Source organism: Corvus kubaryi, unplaced genomic scaffold, assembly GCF_017639235.1.
Source record: "Corvus kubaryi isolate FWS band 111438036 unplaced genomic scaffold, C.kubaryi_AGA036_p1.0 66, whole genome shotgun sequence".
Taxonomy (NCBI): domain Eukaryota; kingdom Metazoa; phylum Chordata; class Aves; order Passeriformes; family Corvidae; genus Corvus; species Corvus kubaryi.
In genome coordinates, this window is record NW_024582054.1 from 1392798 (window position 1) to 1416555 (window position 23758).

At 42.9% G+C, this 23758-nt stretch overlaps 2 protein-coding genes across 16 annotated transcripts in view; one reads left to right on the forward strand and one right to left on the reverse strand.

Moving 5' to 3' along the window:
• The window catches only part of NUMB (NUMB endocytic adaptor protein), a 92945-nt gene extending 77072 nt beyond the window's left edge, over positions 1-15873 (forward strand). For 4 of the 12 annotated variants that reach the window (XM_042048020.1, XM_042048019.1, XM_042048022.1 and 1 more), the window contains 7 exons: positions 3769-3843; positions 5778-5918; positions 7400-7601; positions 9748-10050; positions 11798-11947; positions 12781-12924; positions 13920-15873. In XM_042048020.1, coding sequence (XP_041903954.1) covers positions 3769-3843; positions 5778-5918; positions 7400-7601; positions 9748-10050; positions 11798-11947; positions 12781-12924; positions 13920-14641 — 1737 coding nt within the window. In that variant the 3' untranslated portion in view covers positions 14642-15873. The remainder of the gene's footprint in view (positions 1-3768; positions 3844-5777; positions 5919-7399; positions 7602-9747; positions 10051-11797; positions 11948-12780; positions 12925-13919) is intronic. The other 8 variants (XM_042048026.1, XM_042048028.1, XM_042048029.1 and 5 more) reach the window with 4 other exon arrangements.
• Positions 15139-23758, reverse strand: part of PAPLN (papilin, proteoglycan like sulfated glycoprotein) — a 57033-nt gene continuing 48413 nt past the window's right edge. For all 4 annotated transcript variants that reach the window (XM_042048018.1, XM_042048016.1, XM_042048017.1 and 1 more), the window contains 5 exons: positions 22982-23119; positions 22213-22340; positions 21540-21648; positions 20224-20399; positions 15139-19699 (listed from right to left, as the gene is read on the reverse strand). In XM_042048018.1, the coding sequence (XP_041903952.1) occupies positions 19524-19699; positions 20224-20399; positions 21540-21648; positions 22213-22340; positions 22982-23119 (727 nt within the window). In that variant the 3' untranslated portion in view covers positions 15139-19523. The remainder of the gene's footprint in view (positions 19700-20223; positions 20400-21539; positions 21649-22212; positions 22341-22981; positions 23120-23758) is intronic.

Below are 23758 nucleotides of genomic sequence, written 5' to 3' on the forward strand. Positions count from 1 at the left end.
TTAATAGCTCTTAATATCTTTTGGCTGTCTCATCTATAATTTCTGTCCAATTGCCTTGCATTGGGATTAGTATAATATTCCAAACTGCAGAGCTGTTTAAAACACACTAGCAGCTTTCAAAAAGTCAGTCTAGACATGTTTGCTGCTTTCCCTGTCCATATTGTTCTCCTTGTAAAAGGTAAATATGATGGATTTGTGTCTGGAAATGTTCAAGTGGTTAGTATTGAAAATGCTTTTTTTCAGCTTTAAATGAAAATGAGATGTCTCTTGATAGCTCCAGGTTAGGCTTTTGCAGTTATCAAATAAGCTGCCTTTTTAGGCAGCTCCTTTTAAAACTAAAGCTTTTCTGTTGTAGTGGGTAGTAGGACAGATTTTGTGATCTTTCTCATGTTTTGCCTCCACGGAGCGTGTGTATTTCTCATCACACAGTGGTCTATACAGAGTCTGAAATGAAGAATTTTCTTTATATATACCTCAGACTCCAGGTGCCTCTTAGAGCCATGTCTTAAGTCTCAGGATAGAATAAAATATAATACGCAGAAATACTAGAAACAAAGTAAAAGTATTTAAAAATGCATTTTGGGCCACTTCTGTTCTGGCATCCTTAATACTTTGTTTTCCACCTTGCAATATAGTAAGGTATCAAAGCAGCTACTTTTTGTTTGGTGGATGCCCATCTCTGGGACATTGCCAGTTGGTCAGTGAGGTTTCCATTGTGCCCAACCTGCCATGGACCTGCTTTGTCCTCCGGCCTCGTTGTGTGTTAGGATGAGTGCCCACCCTGGAGATGTCTGAGGACTCTGAAATGAGTCCAAGTAATGAATCTTGTGCTGGAGCAGATAACTGACCTCCCCAGAAGTGCTGAGCAGTGAGGTGTCAATCGGTGCTGACTCAGCACTGACAAATGAGGCTCCTGGGAGTCGATGCCACACATGGCTCTCCTCAGGCAGTGCTGTCATTTAAAAGCCCTAGAATATCAAGACAAGCTACTGATCTGGATATCTAGATGAGTCCCTTGGTAGCAACATTTCAGACCATCCTGTTCCAGTGGGTATTGGCTTCTTGCTTTAAATTGTTCTGTTTGGAGTTGCCTGTACCTTCCAGTATTTGTTACACAAGCTGTGATCCTGCGTTGGAGTTCACTTCCCGTGCAGTATCTTGCAGCTGGTCTGATCTTTGTCCAGTATGTGCCAATAGTGCAAATGCTCCTATCTACTCCGTAATCACTGTTTACTTGGCAATGTCCCGCCCATAAGGGAGTGGTACTTTGATTTGTATATCCAATAGAAACTCATTTGGACCAGTGTGTTCCTTTATATATCACTAGTAGGCACAGATAAGCTGAGAATTCAGTAAATGTAAAAATAATTAATTGTCCAGCAGTAGTAGCAGTGGGTTTGGGGTATAAACTATAAGCATAAGCCCCTTCAAAGCACTGCATCCACCATAAATCTAGAAGAAGGAATTGGGAGATGAAAGTGAGTTTTCTTTTTCTCTTAGTGTAGCGAACCCATCTTTGGTTATCTTGCACGTGGAACTTAATGTTTCAGTGGGAAAAGAGGGCTTAGAAAGTTCTTCAGCCTTTTCATTTTATTCTGAGAAACATGGAGTTCCATGTGTTAGCTATTTCTAAATCCTCATTTGGTAAAATAGCGAGTGAGTAGCTCTGTGAAGGATCAGCATTGCTTTGTGAAGTACCCAGCTCAGTTAAACTTGGCTTTAATACAAACTTCAGGAACTGTTCACAGTTTCTGTAGGGACAAGGTTTTTATTGTTTGCTGGGGAAAGATGTGTATCTCTCAATCTAATGATGGCAATCTAGACCAAACAGTTCCCTGCAGGCATTTTCTTCACTTGATTGTTTGTATTTGCTTGAAATAAAGATTTTTAATACTTACAGCTTATAAAAAACCAATACTCTTTTTAAAACAGTTCAAGGAGACAGACCTCTACAAACCATTTGTCTTGGAAAATAGGTACTTTCAGGCTGTGGGAGCTAGCTGAGCATTGAAAATACAGACTATGTTTTGTGGGTATTGATACTTAACTGCCTTTTAAACAAAATATTAGAAGTGACTTTTACATGCTGCAATATTTTCTTACACATATAACGGTAAATTTAAGTATATTTTCTGTTGTGAATTGCACTCTTTCCATTAGGCATTCCAGAATCTAAATTAAACATTCTCTGGGGTATCCAACAGGCTGGATGGTCATTTAGAAACTTGCTTCTGCAAGCACATCTCTGTAGCTTGCTTTCATGCTGTGCTTATTTTCTCTCTTTTTTTCTTTAAATGCTCTTCTGTGCAAGTCAGTGCCATTCTCTGTTCTCACCAAGCTTTTTGAAAATGCTCAGGATGTCATTGCTGCTTCCGAAATCGGGACAGATAGTTCCTCCCCAAGAAACAAACAGAAGTTCTGCCAGCACCTTTTTCTTCACACTTGCTGCTTTCTCTGGAGAATGAAACCAATGTGATATAATTGGAGACTTTTCACTCCAAGATATTTCATTCTTACAGTGTTAAAATTGCAGACTTGGAACTTATGCCAGAATGTATTCTTGTTCTGTTACTTGCTGTAAGAATATAGAGTATATACATCTGCAGTAAACTATTAAAAAATTATAAAATAGTTGCAATTCTAGCTTGAAGCCACTACCTGAAATCCCTTCACCTTTTTTCTTTCCCCTGTTGCTTTCTTCACTCCCTGCAGTGGTTTCTGGTGGGTGCCATTAGCAGCCACAAACTATGTAAACCCAGTGCTTCAAAACACATGGAGAGAATATTTTAATAACTGGCTGAAGTAGGGGGATTGTGAATTAAAGTGACATGCTCAAAAAAAGGTACTATTTTTCTAGTAGTAGTTCTCTGTAACAACCAGTAAAATTGTTGACTTGTTTTATTTTCAATGAATTAGCTTCAGAAGACTATTGTGTTTATACTGTTTTCTGTAACTTTCCCTTGAAAAGTAAACAGCCTAGAAAGAATCTGTAGTTTAAGTGGCTCCTGAAGCCTTCCTGTATTTCCCACTTTTACTTAGCCTCTGGTTGCGGTGGCTGAAAGTTCCCACAGTCAGGTTTTGGCTAAAAGCCAGACTGCTCTCCGCTGCATCTGCCTGCCACACACCACTGCTTTTCAAGATACACACCAAAGGGTTAAGAAATCCTATTTTTATACCTCTCTCCCAAGAATAGACATTTAGCTCTTAATAAATTAGTGAAACATATTTGGGTGATTGATCTTAGCATTAAGCTTATGAGCTTAATAAACTACACTGTAACTGATGATTTTGGGATGCTTTTAACACTGGTTTAAGGTGATGCTATGATTCTGCCATGTGACTATTGGGGCAGAGGGTAGGGCTGGTGGAAATACCAGGTAAGAATTTTCCTATGTTTAAACTTGTGCTGAAGAAGCTACCTGTGGTGTAACTCCTTATGAATGAGTGTCTTCTGACTAGTGGAATTCTTCACCCACTTGGTCAGTCTTGAATTCTTTACTGTCAGTGGATGTACACCTTATTTTTCCCTCACCTGTCCTGTGCCCTCTCCCCATCCCCACGACGTGCTGTTTCTGAAATACTGGCTTTGGCTTGGTTCTCTTAATGTTTTGCAACTTGGATTGAGCTTTGGGCACCCTACTGACCATGGACTTCATCTACACTCAATGTTATAGTTCTTGGAGAGGGGAAGCGGGAAGCAATCAGCTGTTGGTGTAAAACTGTTTTGTTTTGTTTTTTTCTTTCCTTTTTTTTTCCTTTTCTTGAAAGTCTGGGAAGAAAGCCGTCAAAGCAGTCCTGTGGGTTTCGGCGGATGGACTCAGAGTTGTAGATGAGAAAACAAAGGTTAGATTTCCCTGGGCAAAAGTTTTAAATCCCTCTCTAATAATGTATGTGCTATATCTTTAAATGGACACCAATCTTTATGTTACTGTGAATGTTGGTATTTGAAAGGAAGACTGAAGTGTGTAGTTTAGTTTAATAATTTATTGTTTTGTAAACATATGTACACCTGCTAATTTTTTTCCCCAGTTAATTCTACACTACTCTCAAGACACATTTTATAAAATGTAGCAGGTGTAGCACAAGCTTGGAATATTTTTTGTTGCATTTACTGTTGTTTTCCTGATAACTTCTGTTGATAGTGGACTTGAAGAGCCCCTGGACTTTGTTCTGCACCACTGCAAAAGGTTGCAATAGTAATATATAGGCAAACTCACATTAATCAATACTATATATATATATATAAAAATCATATATATATAATTTTCAGTGCATCCAAATCCTAGAATGGATCTGAATGAACAAGAGCTTCCAAAATGCAATGTAAATTAAATGGGAGTAAATTAAATTAAATGCAGAGTAAATTAAATAGGGAGATTGTACCTTCAGACTCAAACTAAATAGTAACTGCATATATCAAATTCAATAATCTTTAATATCTAAGATGTTGGTCTGAAGTGGAAAACTACTATGTTTGAGGCATGATTCTAGATTGTTTTACAGTTGTTTTTAATTGTGAAATTACAATTTTTTATTATGAATTAGCACATTGTGTACCACCAAGGCACCTGTGTCCAAGTAAGAGCAAATGATTCTTGGTTTTATGTAGATGTAGGCAATTAGAAATAAGAGCTTTAGGCTTACCACTACAAGTGCACTAGTATTTTAAAAGATGGCATGGCTATGAGAACAGTTTTAACTCTTGTCAGTCTGAAATAGTTTGTTTTATATTCATATCAATTAACATTTACTTTTTTCAACCTAAAAGATGATTTCTCCAAGCTAACACTGACAGGCAGAGGTAATTCATATCCCTCTGGAGTGCAACTGCCTGTCAAATATCTGCTTGTGGTTAGACTTCTCCCGGGCTGCTGTAGTGGTATGGTTCATCAGAGCTAAAGTTGCTATCTCTCAAGAATTCAGTTTCTAATACAAACATACTGGTGTGAATGAATTCAGTCTACTGATTGCCTCATTTAAAAGTAATAATACATGTATTATTTTTAGAAATGTTGCTGCACATATGCAGTATTTTCAAATGGAATTTTAATAAGTTGTGCAGACTCTGGAGGTAATGAAAAGTATAGGATTTAAAAAGAAAATAAACTATTGCCTCCTGGTGGCTGAATACATCAGCAGAGGTGCCAAGTGCTAGGCACCAACCAAATGAAGCAATTTGGAAAAAATATTGAAAAACTAATTTTTAATGAGGATGGCATAATCTTAAACTGTACTATCTCCTTTTTAGAAATACTTCTCCCATCTGTGGGATTAAATAGGGAGTGTTTGGTACTACCAATGCTGCTGGTGCTTTTCTCTTGCATCCCTGCTTAGCTGACTGGGAGATGAGTTTTTGCTCTTTATGTAGCAGCTGCTAGACCTTTTCATACTTGCAGACCTCTCCCCTAAGTGTCAGCATTGTGTTTTAACCACAGTGAAGACTTTCTAGTTGCAAGAATACAGAGCTGCTGTACAAATAAAATAACGTGTGCCTCCATAGTCTAGAGGAGAGATCATAGGAATTCATTGGGTCCCTAAATTCTTAAGTGGTGCCTTGGCACAACTCTGGCAAAGATGGCTGGTGGAGAATGTCATCTCTTCATTTTGTTTCATACTGGGAACAGATTCTGAATGGTGACTGATGACAGATAATTACAGCCACATCAGGTTATCCCCTTTTTAGTATAACTCATTTTTGTGCAATTACTACTGACAATGACTTGTTCAAGTGTATTTCCTCACATTCTTTTGTTGTGGGGGGGATTTCTTCCCTCTAGGATCTTATAGTTGATCAGACAATAGAGAAGGTTTCTTTCTGCGCACCAGACAGGAACTTTGACCGGGCGTTCTCATACATCTGCCGAGATGGCACAACGAGACGCTGGATCTGCCACTGCTTTATGGCTGTGAAGGACACGGTAAGCTTAGTATGGTGTGTGTCCAGCTCTCCCAGCTCTTAGCTAGAAGCAAAGGGCAGAAAAATTGAGTACCTGGAATACTGCAGTATGTTTTGACTCCAGATATTACTTAATCCTTGAAAATTATTTTAATTCTAATTCCCTGTATCTGAATTATTTGCCATCCCTCTGTGGTGCCGTCTTACGGAGAGAAATGCTGCTCAGCCTGTGTGTGAAAGGAGTGCAGTCAGCCTCAGATAATCTCCAGCAGAAGGGAACTACTCTTCTAAGAATAGACAGAAAATTTTCTCATCTGAAAATGTTTACAGCCAAAAACTGAAACAGCAATGACAGTTTTTTCAGGATAAAATCATAGTGAGTAAATACAGACTGGTTATGAATGCAGCAACTTGTACACAAATGCTATCTTGAAGGAAAAGTCATCTGAATGTTAAGAGATGGAGCTAAACTGAATTAAATTAGCATTCTATTTGCTTCTGAGTGACAAAAATGTTTTGAGTAGGTTTAAAATCAGTTTCTTGCTGTGTAGACTTAGGTAAGTTATTTAACTCCCTGATCTGGCCTTTTCTTCTCTCTGCTAATAGTTGAATCCTGCCTATATTATACAAAGTGCTTGAAACCTCATGCAAATTCACTGCATGAACTCCCCATTGTTGCATGTTCAGAGCAATGGTGCTTGGTAATTTATCATTTTTCTTTAAACAATGAAGTCAGAAATTGTTGGGGCCCCTCTCCAACAAGAAATTCCCACTAAAATTATGTTAGAGCTGGAACATTTCTGTTTTCATCTATGAATAACAGGTCAATTCACCTACTGATTATGATAGATGAGTTGAGCTACTGGTAGCAATAGTGCCTCTGATTCAGCTGTAGCAGCTGTATCAGCTGGGTTGCTGGACTTCTCTGACTTGAATTTCCTTTTTACAGTTATTGGATAGTGGATTCTTTTGACCTGGTGAATAATGGAAGTGCTTTTCATTAGGCACTCCTAACTCTAACTGGTGCATTTGGTCAGGACCATTGAGGTGTGAGTAGTCACACTGTACTTTTAACTTTCACAGATGCACACAAGGGTAGTGTTGCCCTGAGCCCTCTGTAAACTTTCTCCAAGAATAGCACTTACCTGTCCTTCAGGACTTACACCTTAAGACAGCTTCATGAGAGTTTCTTTGTGCACAGATGTATCTAGAGGCAAGGGATCAGTGCAGGCACGTTATTGCTCTGGCATCTTAGTAGCAGTTGAACTAAACAGATCATCCAACAATCTTATTCATTCCTGGGTGGCTTTCTTGAACATGGCTTGTGCATTAGTAGTTGGGAGTATTGATGTACCAGGTTTAAGGCTAAAATACAATTAAAATAGTTTTCTTTAATGCCTTAATTAGATTCATCTTGTAAAGGCAGGTTATCAGTTTGTGATGCTTGAAGCACGTGTATGTTTCTGTTCCAGTCACTGTGTGATGCAATGTTGTCTTGTGCAGGGGGAAAGGTTGAGTCACGCCGTGGGCTGTGCATTTGCAGCATGCCTGGAGCGAAAGCAGAAGCGAGAGAAGGAGTGTGGAGTGACTGCCACCTTTGATGCCAGCAGAACCACATTCACTAGAGAGGGGTCATTCAGGGTCACTACAGCTACTGAACAAGCAGAGAGAGAGGAGATTATGAGACAGATGCCGGATGCTAAAGGTACGGGATGCAATTTAAACAATCATCTGTAGCGAGCAGAACCAGCACTGAGGCCTCTGCAGGGATTGAAGCTTAATGTCCTTACAGCATTCCCCCTCTTGAGCCTTACTATGTTCAAATCATATTCCCAGACCCTTGTCAGTTCACAAGATGAAAAATGCTCCCAAATTCACTCAGCATTTTCCCATGTCTTCTAGAAAAGGTGCAAGTGGCTTCATATGTGAAAGCTGCTTCTGCTTTGTTTTGTCAGCCTGCTTTATGGCAGAGAACACTTGTAGGTACCATAATAAAAGGCCTTATTAGAAAATTGTTAAAAAGAAACAACAAGCCTGCCAGACACAAAGTAATCATTTATGCAGTCTTATGCTTATGGTAAATGAACAGAAAATTATATGTGTTTTTCTTAGAAAAGAATGTATTTTTATTTTGATTTTTAAGGCAGTTTCAGAGTGTATGTATAGAGTTATACTGCATGAGGGAAGAACAGATAATCACAGAGTGCTTTCCAAAAAAAATCCACAATAACCACTCCCTCCTCATAAAACACAGCTTTTTGATTATTAATTATGTTCAAAATTAGTAACTAACTGATTTGAGAATGAGATAGTGTTCCAAAATTAAGTGAAAGTAGAACTTCTTACTCAAGTTTTATTACAAAGCCTACAGCTTTATTACAGTTCTACAGCTAACAAAAAATAAGTATTATAAATACTGTTCATAACCTGCTTCACAGTGAAGTCTGGCTTTTGTTTCAGAGGATTCCACAGCAAGTTTTATGCTGCCCCTTCATTGCAAAACTTTAATCTTCGTTTTCATCATCCATCTGCTTGTTTCCATACATTAGTTTTAGAATGTGCTAAATGAAGCTCAAACACAAGGCCTTTGTTACTTGAGGGCATGAGTCAAAGTCTTGACTCAGTGAAGGTGTGTGAAATCCTTTCCAAGAAAGACTGATTAGAAAAGTTTCACTTGAATGAGCAGCTGCAACTTATGGGTACTGAAGCTTGCAAGACAATGTAATTAGTTCCTGCTACCATTCCAGCTCCTCAGAAATCTCTAGTCTGACTCCTCTCTTTACCAGACTTTTAGTTATTCTGCTGGTGTGTCAAAAAAAAGTCATTGCTTTTTCTAAGACGTTTGGAAAACAGTATGGGTAAAATGAGAGTTCATACCAGGATAGTGAGATTTTCTTTTGTCCTTCTGTGTTGATCAGCTGTGTTTATTGCCCCCAAAGCCAATTCATTTTTGAGTGAAAAAGAGTTTTCCTAGAGGTGGAAAAATCCCCATTGCTATTCTAATTATAAGATTCATCATTTATACCAAGTTTAATCCTACATTTGTACCATTAGGCCTGTCTGACAGGAGCATTGTGGTGCTACGCAAAGCCATGCAAAATGAAGCAGCCGTCTTTAAGTTGGAGGAGCTTCCAGTGCAAATAACTCATGATTGGGTGGTAACATAGCAGCTAAAATCAGTACAGAAGTGACACAGGAACTCCTTGCAAATGTGTCAGCTCAGAGGCTGGATCTACCTTGCAGCACGTTTCCCTCTACCTGTAATGTATTTCCTGGAGGAGCTGGGAGCTGCAGCCCAACCTGCTGCTGCTGCTACCTTTGGCCTGCTAAAGCTTGTGCAGTGTGTTTGGCTGCTGCTGCTGATTCTGCAGGGCTGGAAGGGTGGTTTTTAAAAGAGGGTCCTAGAGCTGTGTTCTGTTCCCTGCTGCTGCTGAGTTGTGCTGCCCTAAGTCACTTAATACAGTTTGTATAGTAATATTTTGTCCATGGTTCTGTGTGAGGCAAAGTAAAGGTCTCAAATATACAATACATTTTTCAGTCTTAAACCTTAATTGCAGGTACTTCTAGAGCTGGGATCTCAGGAACAGCTAGAAAGAAAACATATGAAAGGCTGTCATTTCTAGGAAGTGGCTTGCCTTATAAAGCTGTGGGGCTTGGGTGTATGTCAGGTGACATCGTGAAAACAATGAAGGTAGACAGAAATTGTGTTTCTGCTGTGCTATTAGAAACATTTGCAAGAGTATTAGTTATGCAGATTCCTGCAATTTCTCTTTTCAAAACAAATGGGAGTACAGGTAGGCAGTTGAACAGTATTTTGCTTTACTTTTCTAACCTCACCCTGTTTCCTCCAGCAGTTGAAACAGAAGTGAAAACAGTAACACCAGGTGCTGCACCAAACAATACTGCCCCCTCTTCTGGCTCACCAACCTCTCCTACTGCTGAAGTTGCTGCCTCTCTGGATAAAGAAATGAGCAACCCTCACGCTATCCCACGGCGGCATGCCCCTATAGAACAGCTTGCCAGGCAAGGGTCTTTCAGGGGCTTCCCCGCCCTTAGCCAAAAGATGTCTCCGTTTAAACGCCAGTTGTCTTTGCGAATAAATGAGCTGCCTTCAACAGTGCAAAGGAAGACTGATTTCCCCATGAAAAACTCAGGTAAAACCAAATGGTTCCAGTGAAACATTGCCTTAAATTGTCTCTTCCTCCTTTTCTTTGGCTTCAAGTAACTCCTTATTTTCTAGTAAATCCTTCTTCCTGCCTCATGTTGATCATTTATCATGAACAAACATCACAATGTCAGAGAATTTCTGCTTTGGGAATAGGCAAGAATTTCAAATGCAGGGTTCACGTGCAGAAGACAGTTGTAATTGCTATCTGAAGTACTGGAGCACAGCTTGAAGTGTTCCAGGAATGGGTGTTGGTGAATTAGGTTTTGGCTCTTCCCTCTGAGTCACTGAACCAGTTCTTCCACTTACTGTCAGGGCATCCTGAGACACAAATCCCTTCAAGGTCTTAACCACTTGTCTTGGGATCATGTGATGCTCTTCTGCAGTCTGTCCTTCTACCTGTCTGAATTCTTTTTGAGAGCAATGAAATTGCTTTTCACGTTGTATTAAGAGAACCAACCTGTTCAGGTGGCACAGCTGGCTGTATCAGTATTACGTGGTACAGTTTTCACATGATGCTAGCGGGGTTTTCTAAGAGTCATCCCAACATAAACTCCTGAGGTGCTCATTACCTTGCATAATGTCCTAGAGTTCCCTTAGCTAGGTGTTATCCTTCAGGCCAGCTGTACTCTCACTTGGCAACAGAGCTGGTTTTGGGGTTCTAAGCTTGGAAGTAAAAATGACTGTGGCAAAGGCAAACCCAAAAAAATACTTAGTCTGACTTCTTTCATAATCCTTGTTTAGTGACCTGTGATTTAAGACCAGCATTGAGCCAATCAGTTTTACAGTAATAGTGCACTGCTCAGTAGTGAGTCACTGAGCACGCCACAGTCTCAATTTTTCATGATTCAGAACATTTCTGATGCATGTTCCCATATATGCCACTGCCAGTGCTGCTTATTGTCCCACTGCATGCACTGTATTGGAATATCCCTCAAAGAATCAATTTTTGGGCATGCCTCCCTGTGAATTTTAGATCTGGTGCATGTTGTGTGCAGATATTTTATGTTTCTTACACTATTTTGTGCTTGATTATGCCTGCTCATGTCAGTTCTGTGCAATGACGGACTGATGATCGGTACTTTTGGAAAACACTGCCGTTAGCAATAATGAGAACATCTGGTAAGCTGGCAGCTTTACTCCAGATGTTACATTATCCACATGATACTGATGCTTCGTTTAAAACTGAACATCCATTTTATCTGAGCATTCAGCTTTTGCTTTTATGATTCTAGCACAGGAACTGGGGATTTCAGCTACCACTGAACTGGAACAATCAACACTAACTCTAGACTGAACTTGCCGCTGTGCATTGCTGTCAGTACATTTAAAGTTCACATAGTTACTGTACAAGTATGTTGTTGGAACACTTAAATCTATGATAAGTATTTTTATTTCACAGAATGCCAAATCTTAGAGCCAAACTCTTGAGAAGTTTAGCACTTTGTTACTGTAGAAAACCCTTTTTATTTTCTGATACAAGCATCCTTTAAATCTGGAACAGTGATCTCCTTGCCCTCTTGACTTAATCACAAAATACATTAATGTGGTGTTCTATTTCAGGCCAGATCTTCAACACTAATGTAAAAAAAAAAAAAAAAGCTGTCATGCAAATCAGTCGCAATAACATGTAGGACATTAAGGGAACTAATTATATTTCAGTTTCACATTGGTAGTTGTAAATTGTTTCTGTATCCTTTAAACTTTCAATTTAATGAATTCTGTTTACATTTTAGTCCCAGAGGTAGAAGGGGAAACAGACAGCATTAGTGCCCTGTGCTCTCAGATCACCAGTGCTTTCAGCACACCATCAGAAGATCCTTTCTCTTCGGCCCCCATGACAAAACCAGTGACAGTAGTTGCACCACAGTCTCCTGCCTTTCAAGGTTTGTGATTTCTTTGGGTGCTGGATGAGGCTTGAATGCACATAATGTTGCTTTCCAGTAACACATGGTCTTCATTTCTTGTGCAAGTCCTGTTACCAATATTTTGGGTGAATGCATCCTGCTTTATTCATCTCGTCTGTTTAATTTTTCTGTGGTTTTGTTTTTAACAATAAGTCCATGCACCTACCACACGATAGTTACCTATAAAAGGGACTGGCATTGAGGTAATGGCTGTTTTAACATTCTGCCACCTGAACTCCACAGGAGTGTGTCATAGGAACCAGATCTCACAAGGGAAGGGATTTTGTGCCACTACGATTACTGTTTTTTACACAAATTCTTAGATAAGTTGTGGAAAAATGCCAGCTATAGAACTCATAGCAGGCATTAATATTCATTCCACTGCTATGCTTTTATAAAAGTTGTGTGAAAAAAGAACCTCTCCATGTTAAATGTAGTTATTGTAACTTTGTATCTACAATATGTTCTTCTTTTGAATCTAAAATTAACTGTACAATAACTACTGGTGAGCCATGTTTCTTCCTTATAGAAACAACAAATTTAACTTCAGTCAGTCATCAGGACTCAAGGCCTCCTAAAGTATATCAAAATCCACCATCCCATGATTCTCTTAACAAGTGTTGGCTTGGTGAAATGAAATTTACTACCTTTATTGACTGTCAGTCCAGTTTGGCTAATTACACAAACTCCTGTCATGTGGAAGTGTCTAAAATTGTTGTATGTTGATATGTCTGACCTGGCCCACTAATACTCCAGTCACATGCATGCCTTGCATGAATTAATCGCACTGATGTTGTCTGCTCCCATTTTAGTTAATGGCACTGCCTCTGCCTTCTGTGTGCTTGCTGCTAAACCATCCCAAGCTGCTGTAGTGTCCACAGCTATGCCAGTTCGTGAAACCAATCCTTGGGCTCATGCTCCTGCTGCTAATACTGGAGCTGCAGCCGTGGTCGCTGGTAAGACTGGAAGTAGATCCGGTGCATTGCTATAAGAACTTGGATCAAAAGCATAATTGAGCCCCTGAGACAATTGTCAGTGCCACTTAATGGCAAGTGGAAGGAACAGGAACAAAAGCCGGAAGTAGTAGCGTTTTGCACGAGTGGATGGAGGGAAGCGATGATCTTGTTGGTTCTGGGTCTATAACCTGGACTGATTCTTATTTTGGCAGCATTTTATAAAATCAGTGCTTAAAAAGGAAGTAATGAAATTGTATGCAAGTTTGTGTGTATAAAAGGGAAAGAATCTGTGTGTACCCAAAATAATTTTTGGGTGTTCTTTTCACTAACGTACATAAGGAGGGATTAAATTGGTTGCTTAAAGGCTTTAGAGGTTCATTTCTTCTGTTTAGTAAGCTTAGTCTGTCCCTCCAGGCCTTGCCTGCACTGTATAAGGTGAAATGGCTGTCACCCATGTGGGCACATGTGCTAGAAGGCTGCAATCTAAGTTATTTTATTTCATGGTGTAAGCACCACTCCACGAGAGAAACTTTGCTAGTGAAATAGTAGGTTCTGCTTGGCCTTGTAAGATTTTGTCTTTAAAACAGTTTCTTAGACCTTTGTGTTCCAAGTCCGCCAGTCCTGAGCTGTACCTTCAGAAACTGATACTTCCCAGTTAGGGGGATTAGTGGTTATGGACTAGATCACTGCCACCAAGCTGTGAGTGCAGGCAGCAGCTTTCCTGTGTACCCTAAAGTCTCAGATGTGTGCTATGAAGAAAAAACCCCATAAATCTGCATTTTAGTGAAGCAGCTCTTACCTACCTCATCTTGACGAATGTCTTCCTAGAACAGAACAGTATAGTGAATGCATAAAGATGCTTCCAGTGTTGGGAGCATCTTTCAGTCATGGTGGGAGGAGGCCTGTGTGTTCTTGTGTACACCCTCCAGTCTTTCTAACCAATCAAAGGCTGTGGAATGGAAACGTTTGTGACTTGCCCATGCTTTCCTTCCCAGGCACTGAATGGAGCAGCACCTCCTCAGGTGCGGCCTCACCAAGTCTCTTCCAAGGAAATCACAGACGCACTCCCTCGGAGGCAGACCGCTGGTTGGAAGAGGTCTCAAAGACTGTCAGAGCCCAACAGCAGCCAACCTCAGCCCCAGCCCCCCAGCCACTGCTCCAGCCTCCTCCAGCAGCTCCAGCCTCCCAGTCAGCACCAGCCTTCCCAGTCAGCACCTTCATTGCGCCTCAGCCTGTGCCGGTGGGTGTGGTACCGCCCATGCAGCCGGCATTTATTCCGGCTCAGCCCTATGCTGTAGCAAATGGGATGACCTATGCAGCCCCAAGCGTCCCTGTGGTTGGAATCACACCTTCCCAGATGGTAGCCAACGTCTTTGGTACTGCCAGCCACACTCCAGCGGCCCACCCGCATCAGTCCCCCAGTCTGGTGAAGCAGCAGCCGGTCCCTCAGTACGACAGCAGCAGCAGCAGCGCCACCGCCAGCCCCTTCTTCCACCCGCCCGCGCAGCACAACGGCTCCGCCGCCTTCAACGGCGTGGAGGGGGGCAAGTGGGCTGCCGAGGACAAGCATTCGCAGCCCCCCGCGCCCGCCCCGCAGGTCGACCCCTTCGAGGCGCAGTGGGCAGCTCTGGAGGGCAAGGCAAAGCAGCGCACCAACCCCTCCCCCACCAACCCCTTCTCCAGTGACCTACAGAAGACATTCGAGATTGAACTTTAAGCGGTCCTGTGGGGGGCGGATAAATTGTACATTAGGATAGAGGGATAAAGGGAGCAGAGGGGACTGTTTCTGATCAGTTTGCTTTGATAATCCCAAAGGTCCCTTCAAACAAAAATGGGTTAGAAAGAGAGAGCAATTATGGGGAGGATGGAAACACACAGACAATTTAATGTGCAGTTCTTAAAAGGAGTCCTGGAGCCACCCCAGTCTGCATTCCCTCCTCACTTGGAAAGCTGGAAGTCAAATGAAGCAAAGAAAGGCACCCAGTCCCAAAGCCTGTTCTGCAGAAACATCAATCATCTCACAGAAAGGAAGGCAGATGTTTGTACCTGTGTCCTCCTGATGCCCTGAAAGTCCTGGATGTTCCCCCTCAGGGAAGAATTGGGTAGGGTGGGGGGTGGATATGGGTGGGATGTTGTCACCTTAGCAAAAGCTAGGTTTGTGGAAAAAGTTGAGCTTCCATTTTGAGTAACAAAGTGAATATTATATGTAAAGAATAAAGTAAAGCCAAAATCTTTATTTTTATGCATTTAGAATATTTTAAATAGTTGGATATTAAAAGCTGTATGAGTTGTAAGTAATCTTGCCAAAGGTTAAAAAAAAAGGGGGGTTGGATGTAAGAAATTGTACATAAGATTGATTTATTGCTGATTCTTATTGTAAGTAATATTGGGGGGTGGAAAAAGGGGCTCTAGCTTGTTCTTGTATCTGTTCATTGTAAGTAGCATATTGCAACAACAATCACAACCAATAAGTCATTATATCGTAGTTTTAAATAAAGAAAATTAAAGAACAGTATTGTCATGGTTTGAAAACCATGGGGAGAATTTACTGTTTTTTATTGGAATCAATCTACATATTCTATATAGTATGGATTTTTTTTCCTTTCATATATTGCTGCAGTTTCTTTGTCTTAATCTATTGGTTCTAACACTACTGTGACAACTTACTGTCATCATATCTACATCCTGGGACTCCCTGGGAAACCATTTTATGTTTGTCTGTCAATAGTTCTTAGAGGTTTTTAACTTTGGTTTTATTTTTTCCCACTGATTTGTGAAACCTTGTGGTTAAGGCTGCAGCTGGTCCAGGTTCTGCCTCTGGTGACTTGTGAAAACCATCTCATTTTAACTTTACTTTTAAACTTTGGCCTTACAAGCAAATGTAAGTTATATATATTTGTACTGATGATTTATAATCTGCTTTAACAGAAATAAATGTTGGTGGTAGAAGCACTGTCTGTGAGAGCTTTATTTCCCACCTCAATTCAGTTTTCAGCATTTGCCCTTCTGGGTGACTTCTGTCTTGTAAAGGTGAATGTGGATGAGCCCTGCTTGCCAAACTAGCACCTTAAGAATAATATATGAACACCTCTCATTTTCTACAACCTGTTAAGTTGCCTTGAACTTTAAGACTGAATTTCAAAATATCCTTGTGACGCATAAACACTTAAAGCTCTAAAATAGAGGCCTCTACTGAAAACATCAGATTCTGGGTTTGCATGGCTGTATTTTCTACCACTGAATATTTACAAAGAGACAAAGATGGGGACAGTAACATTCAGTAAGGGCAAAAAGGAAAACTTTCTTTCCCCTAGTAAGAGGAGCCATATGAGATGATGTATTTTCACTTCTTTTCTGTTCTTCCAGTGAGCTGGTATCTACCCTGTTGCTGTGACTGGTTCTTACTGCATTCTTACAGGCACCACATCAGTTTAGACACAAGGAAAAAAGTCAGACTCCCTAACCTGAAGGGGAAGAAATGCTCCCTTTGTTGGCCCTAGGATTTGAGCTTGCCAGAAGTTCCCATTTCCAGGCGAGTACAGTGAGTCTTACAATGACAGTCTAGAACTACAACTTTTGACATTACAGATTCTTACCTATGTTCAGTATGATGTGGATAGTAATACAAACGCTCCCTGTGGGATTTGAGTTGCTGTCAATGCTTTTTTCAGCTTTCAAAAAGCAAACAAGTATTTATAGACATTTATAGTAGGAAACAAAGCAGTTAGTTATGCATCTTTCACAGTAAGAGCCCCAAGATCAAGCTGATAATAGCCCAGAATAGCTACACCCTTCACCTGCCCTGGAGCTAAGCACTTCCTACAACCCATTGTTGAGGGAAGAAAATGAACATCTTGAGCCTCACATTAAAAAAAAGTAAACCTTGGGTAGGTGATTCAGTGGTACTGCAGAGAGGGAGAAGCTGATCTTTTCAGAGGAAATGTAAAGATCCTTTAGTTACCTTGATGGCATGGATTTGCAGCAGGGAACTGCATGGCTGTCCATCCCGCCCTTACTGCCACAGCTGTGCATCTGAAAGGAGGTCAGAATAAAGTCTCCACTAGCCAAAGCACTTCCAGTGTTAAAGTCCTGCCCACCAGGAGGCAGGGGGCTGTTACAGCCCTCCTGCATCTGGAGAAAGCACTTCCTGGCCCCATTTATATAACCATAGAGTTTAAATGACAGCTGACTGCATAGAATATTTAAATATTCTAAAAATAGAGCCTCTGACATCGTAGAAAGGGATTTTAGAGAACTGGCTACTTTCTCTGGGACAAAAGGGTCTGATACATCCAACTCCCTTATAACTGTGCTCCTGAGCACAGCAGCAGACCCTGACTACCCCTTGATGCCACATATGGAATGGTGAGGGCTTCAATCTGACTGGAATTTACATACTCTCTGATTAGTCCTTGGTCTCAAAAGGTAAAAATCATACTATATACTAAAATGGTAACATATCCTATACACACAGAGAAAAAGGTGCTGGTCTGAGATGTTAAATGCAAAAATATGTACAAATGCACGTGGATGTTTTCAGGACCATCTCATTGTTCCTAAATATCCAGTGCTTTCCATTTCAAACCTTATACTGTAATGCCTGCCCTGCATTCCAGCAGAGGAAATTTCCCCTAATCAAACGAAAGAGTCTTAAATGCAAAATAAGTATTTTTGTCTTTCCTAGCAAACAGTCTATCAGACCACAGAAGGACCCAGCCCCAAATAGCTCTGTGAGTGTCACCTCTCTCTCCTGTACTGGATTGCTTCTAGACTTCTCAGTTTGTTCACATCCTAAAGCAGTGTGTCCAGTCCTGAACCATACCTGTGCTGATGAGAGTGCCGTCATTAGGTCAGTGATTCTTAGTTTTAGGTCCCTCTGAACTGATTTACTGGGTTTAGAGCACAAACCAGCTCTAGGCTGCCAACCCTGGCGATTTACACCTATGTATTGCTGCTGCCCTGATGGGTCCTGAGTCAGGACTGGGGGAGGGGAGAGGGGAGAGGGGAGAGGGGAGAGGGGAGAGGGGAGAGGAGAGGAGAGGAGAGGAGAGGAGAGGAGAGGAGAGGAGAGGAGAGGAGAGGAGAGGAGAGTGAGCAGTCCTGAATTAGCTGCATTTAAGCCTTAAAGTAACACAAGTAGAAGACAAAAATAAAAAAAACCCCAATCCTCCATCCCCCCAACCAAAATATCAACATCTACACACCAGTTTATAGCTGCATCTATGCAAATAACACATGGGTAGTGGTGCTAGTAATTACGATCAACCCATCCAAGTCTAGAATGAGGGAGAAGGGGACGGTGGGGGCTGATGCTAGGGTAGAACAATAGTGTGGACGCTGTGAAAGAATCCTTTTGCTCAGAAGTAATTCAATTTTGAGATACTGAAGATACCCAAGGGCCTTTCCTGGTTTAACATGATATAATCATGATATAATCTCAGCTCCCCACCCCTAATGCCTGAGATTTTCAGAGCCCCAGACGCATGCTTGCTGCCACTCTGTGTTGGTCTTGAAAAGAAGGATGCTTTTCAGCTACAGCTGCTCTGCATCTGGAAGTCCTAACCTGTTAGCCCATAGCAGCAGGCGTCAGCCCAGGGCACATGCAAAGCCAGGCTTTCCTGGATTTAACAGACTAGAGCAGGTCCTTGGGAGGTTTATTCTGGCAAGCGAAATGCCCCTACATGCATATTTCTGTGTGTTTATTATTAGCCCCTGCCCAAACTCAGCACAACATCAGAACAGCCCAGTTCTGGCTCAGGGGAAAAAAATAACCTGCTGAGCCTTCCTAGAATGAGTGCTATTTAAACTGCAGCATCTCAGAACAGGTAACGGTGTTGGTATATTCACCTAAATTACCCCAAACATTCAGAAGGGCTAAAAGTAGTTTTCTATTTTGTCTTAAGCTTTCTGTGAAGCATTGCTTCTGCATTTCACTCCAAAGCTGATTGCAGTCAAGTAGAAACCAAACTGACCCTACTAGAAATTTGTCTAAGGTCTGCTGGAAGAAAATGGCTACGGTAACATGACATTACAGCTGCATCCCTAGAGCCAGTAATCTCCTAGGACCTGAACACTAATTTTATATGCATCAAGCTGTTTATCGTGGCCAGTCCTCTGCATTTAGATGGAAAGTGCTCCCCAGGAGCACTTGTTCAGCAATGCTCATTGGAGGAACAAATGTTCATCACTCATTAGGGCTTTGGTTGGAATGGTTGAGGCCCATCTTTAAACACTTCAGAGATCATGTTTTTAAGAGCACTTCTCTCTCTTGCTTGTATGAAGAATTGGTCTCTCCCTCTTTCATGCTGGTCATCTGCCTTCTCTAGTCACATCATCATTGGATCATCTGATTCTGTGAATGACAGCAACTACCCCTAAGAGATGGATTAGGTACAGCAAGGCATACAGGGGGGAAAAGGAGTTTACAATAAGCCTGAGGGTGGTGGGTTTCCCACCTCTGAGCATTTACGCCCAATACACGCTGTTCAATTCACCCTCTTGAGCTTTCCAGCAGGGCAGAGTTCCTAGAACAGTCCCATGCAGTAAAAGAACAGAGTTGAGACCTCCAGTCTTGTCATGGGTCTCCGTGGCGGTGGCTGTCACCCACGGGGGTGTGGGGGGCTGCCCTGCGGGCGGTGGCGAGCGCAGCTGGCACAGCAGAAGCTGGAATAGTACTCGTTACCACAGAGCTGGGCCTGCAGGATCAGGTCACAGTTGGCAAGGTGGGGCTGGTCCACGCACTCTCTGCTCAGGTCCACAACATGACTCACAGTAGCTGCAGCCAAGCAAAAGGTGAACCAGCTGTAAATCTATCCTCAGATTGCTATTCCCTCCCAAAAGACACAGCACATTCCTGCTTCTTCCACCCCACCAGTTCAAAATTTAGTCCAACATCAAGGAGATGAGTTTCAAGATGAAACAGACACCTCTGGTGAGATACAGGAAGAGAATGCAGGTTCCAGGGAGAGGAGAGATTACTCTACCTACCCTCTATGTAAAGACAGCTGGAGGGTGTCTGAAGTCCAACTACAAATCATGCAACCAGCTATGTGGTCAACCAACTATGGCATTTTGGCCTCAGGAAGTTAAACAGGCTCCCAGTGCCCTGGTCAGGGGGTGTTTCCAGCATCCTGCTTTTCTGTCCATAGAAAGCAGGGCTCCTGAGGTAGCACGACCCAGAGGCTCCTGCTGCTCCCCAAAGCCTGAGGCTGGTGCTGGACTGGCACACACAATGGGTGCGACAGTGGCTGAGGGCTGGGCACTGTGCCGGGAGAAGCAGGACAGCCGCGCTGTACTCACTGCTAGGCCTGCTCCTCAGCACCTTCACCTCCGTGCTGGCACTGACAGAGCTGCTGCTGCTGTAGGCACTGCACGTGTAGGATCCCTCGTCAGCCTCCTGGACGTTGCTTATAGCCAGGCTTCCATCCTGGGACAGGTGGATGTGGCGGCCATCCCCCCGCATGGGAACTCCGTTCCTGTGGTGAAAAAAAAAATGTTTCACTATGGCCACCCATGGGGGCTAAAGGAGCTTCCTGTGCTCTTTGGAAAATGATGTTCTGTGAAATGGGTGAATTTTTACAAGGTCAGCAGGAAGGAAGAAATCTTTTGCACAAACTGGCCCTACAACTGGGTGGTAACATGAGCCTGAGCAAGTCTGCATCCGTTGCCCAGTGTCTGTGTGGGAGGTAGCTGTGTCTGTGTTTGCCCTTTCTGCTAGCGTACATTCTTGAGGTTTGAGGATCTTAGCACAAATCCAATGTGCCTTTCCCTCTCTCCAGGTTGTGGTCTGGCAGTACTTGTTTGGCTGGCATTGATAGCAGCACATATTGCTTGATGAGCATATGGGGTAGTGAACAATGCACCCTCTCTTCTCTCCCTTTAAGCTCTGAAACATGCATCATTTTGTTAGCTCAAATGCCAAACTTATGTATGGAAGAAAAGCTCTTGGTATGAGATGGCCCGCTTCAGTCCTAACCCTTGGAATTTCAACACTTAACCAGTCCATATCTCTGGATAGTTTGTAAGAAGGCTCCAAAGCAGAACTGATTATTTTCAAACAGGAAAAACAACCTTCACCAAACATGTGCACAAATTCAGAGTTTCCCAGAAAACTATCAAGATAAGAGGACACAGCTTTTCACTTTAAAACGCTTCTAAATCTCCTTTGCTCCTACTTGACAGTAAACAGAGATAACTGTTGCAACAGGAAGCTAGGAGAAGAGGGCCTATAATGTCTGTGAGGATTAGGCAGAGAGGGCTTTATAAAAAGCAACTAAAGATTTTCAGCTGGTTGCTCATTTTAGTTCTTGTTATTTTCATGTTGCTAGTTTTCCAGCACAGTGTCTTTCTGAACTCCACGAAATCTTAGTTTAACATCTACTTTCCTCCTTATTTGGCTGGAACATGAACTTGATGACCCCCACACCCCACAGGGATCTTGCCCAGGATTTTTGGGTAACATCCAAGTTGTTTTAAGAAAGGGTAGGTGATACTAGTTGTGGCTGATAACTGTGGTCTCTGCCATTCCTGGCAGGCACCCTGCATTAGTATTCAGAGGATAAATGATGAGGTTTGGGAAGAGAAGGAAAAGGAAGTTCCGCCTCATTTTTGCTCACCTTGACCACCTTATATTCACATTGTTGCCAGTCACTGTACAATGAAGATGAGCAGTCCCTCCCTCAGGTACCGTTATGCTTGGCAGAAGACCAGTGATCCTCAGCTCTCCTAGACCAGAAGGGAAATCATCACTAGCAGGAAGACAATGCCATGCTCCCCCTGGGAGTAGGAGCATTCCCTCATGGGAAAAGTCCAACACATCCCATGATGAGCTACAAGCCCCTGGGCCTTGAAGCAGCATGTTTGAAGCTGGGCTGTTGCTGCTTTGAGGAATGTGGATTTCCTAGGACTTTGGCCCAAGAAAGGACAAGTAGCAGAGGCTTCCAAGAGCTTTTTCCTCCAGTTGGACACATGCACAGAAGAACCATCTCCTTAGTTTCTCTTGCTTTTATATTCACTCCACAGTAGTGTCCCAGAAACAAGGTCCTGAGAGTCACTCTTACTGTGCCATCACTCCCTTTTCCCAGCTGCCTGGAGCACCACGATATGCTGGACACAGGCAGATGACCATTGGGTAAAACAACTCACTCCTCCCTTGCCCTGGAGATGCCTATTAGACATTAGGTGTGAAGCAAAGAGGCATGGCCAGAGAAGGAATCCACGCTGTCCCTGCACAGCCTTCCCCGTTTCCCACTCCTGTGCACGTGTGCCGTGCTTCCACCCATCCAGTACCTAGAGGTCGGAGCAGGACCTGGCGCTGGTCCCGGTCGCGTCCGTTGGAGGCGATGCAGGTGAAGAAGCCGATGTCTTCAGAGCTGACCCGGCTGATCACCAGGGCCCCGTCCGACTGCTGCCTGTGCCTGGGGAGCAAACCCAGAATGTCCCCAAGCCTGTGCTTGGGGCAGGATGGGACTCCAGCCAGCAGACGAAGCTAAGGCTCGTGCACAACTTTGTAGTACCACTCAGCAAAGGTTTAGCAACACAAATGCTGCAGGGGTTGTAGTGCAACCCTTAGTCCTCAAGTCCCAGCACTGATGCTGTAGACTCTGGAAAAACTTGCTGCTAGAGCAGATCTCTGGGAGCAGAGTGAGGGGAGAGCAGCACCAGTAGCTGTGGAAGTTTGTTGCAGATGCCCTGATCTCTCTCTGCTGTGAACCTCTGCCCTTGCTCACTGACCAGCTGGTTTCTGGCAAATTTGCTTGCCATGTGTTCTTTTTCTGCTAACCTTGTAGCTGAATAAATTTGAGCCCTGGCTCATTTGTGGACCCTGTGTCACAGCTGTTCCCTCCAGGGTTCAACATTCAAACTTCCATCTGTGAGGGAGGGAGGACAGGGCAGTCCAGCAGTACAGCCTGGCCCTGATGGAAGAAGCTACACAGCATAAAGCCAGACAGACCCTTGCTGCATGGCCAACAGCTCTGTTCTCTCAGGGAGGAGACAGGGAAGGAAAAGCAAGGAGGAGGCTCTTCTCGTGAACAGTTGGAGCCACCTGGGAGCTCACCTGGGAGAGGAGAGGGGCTGCCCATCTTTCTGCCACTCGATGGTGAGAGCTGGTGATGCTTCTGCTGTGCAGGGCAGTCTGACTCTCTCCCCAACATTGGCCTCCACTACTGTGGGCTCGCTCTTATCCATTTTCAACCTGCAAAGTTCACAAGCACAGCAAAAGATGTAGAAACTTCCTTGCTCAGCATGTGACCTTCAGCACAAGGCTTTTTTAATCACAAGCCTTACTTTTTGCCTCCAACAGCAAAGGGAGGTCTCTGCACTCCCATCAGAGCTCTGATGCTTGCCATTACCAGCATTCGTTCCCAATATTCAGAGAAGAGCAGCCTCCATGAAATCCTGCTCCAGTTCAGCACAGCATGGTGCTGCACTCCTGTCAGCCAGCTTAACCCATTACAGACAGCAACCCTCTGGTTCTTACAGCAACCCTCTGGATAACAGCTGAGGGAGCATTAACAATGTGAACACATGGCAAACAGTACAAAGTCCTAAATAGGGCACTGAGCAAGCTTCCCTCTAGGTGCTTATCTGGCACACAAAAATGAGCCTTTTTAGGGTGTGAAGAGCCTATTGCAATCACCTGACTGCACGCAAGGTCCGGGAGTTGGTTGTCCACTTCATGCAGCAGAAATGTTGAGGCCAGGTTCTCATCACTCGTCTCCTCATGTTCTTTGCTGTCTTATAACTCCAGCTAAACACTGTCTTAGAAGGGAACTAAACCATGATGTTCCCACACTTAAATAAGATGTCATCTCCCCTACCCCCATTCTTTGAC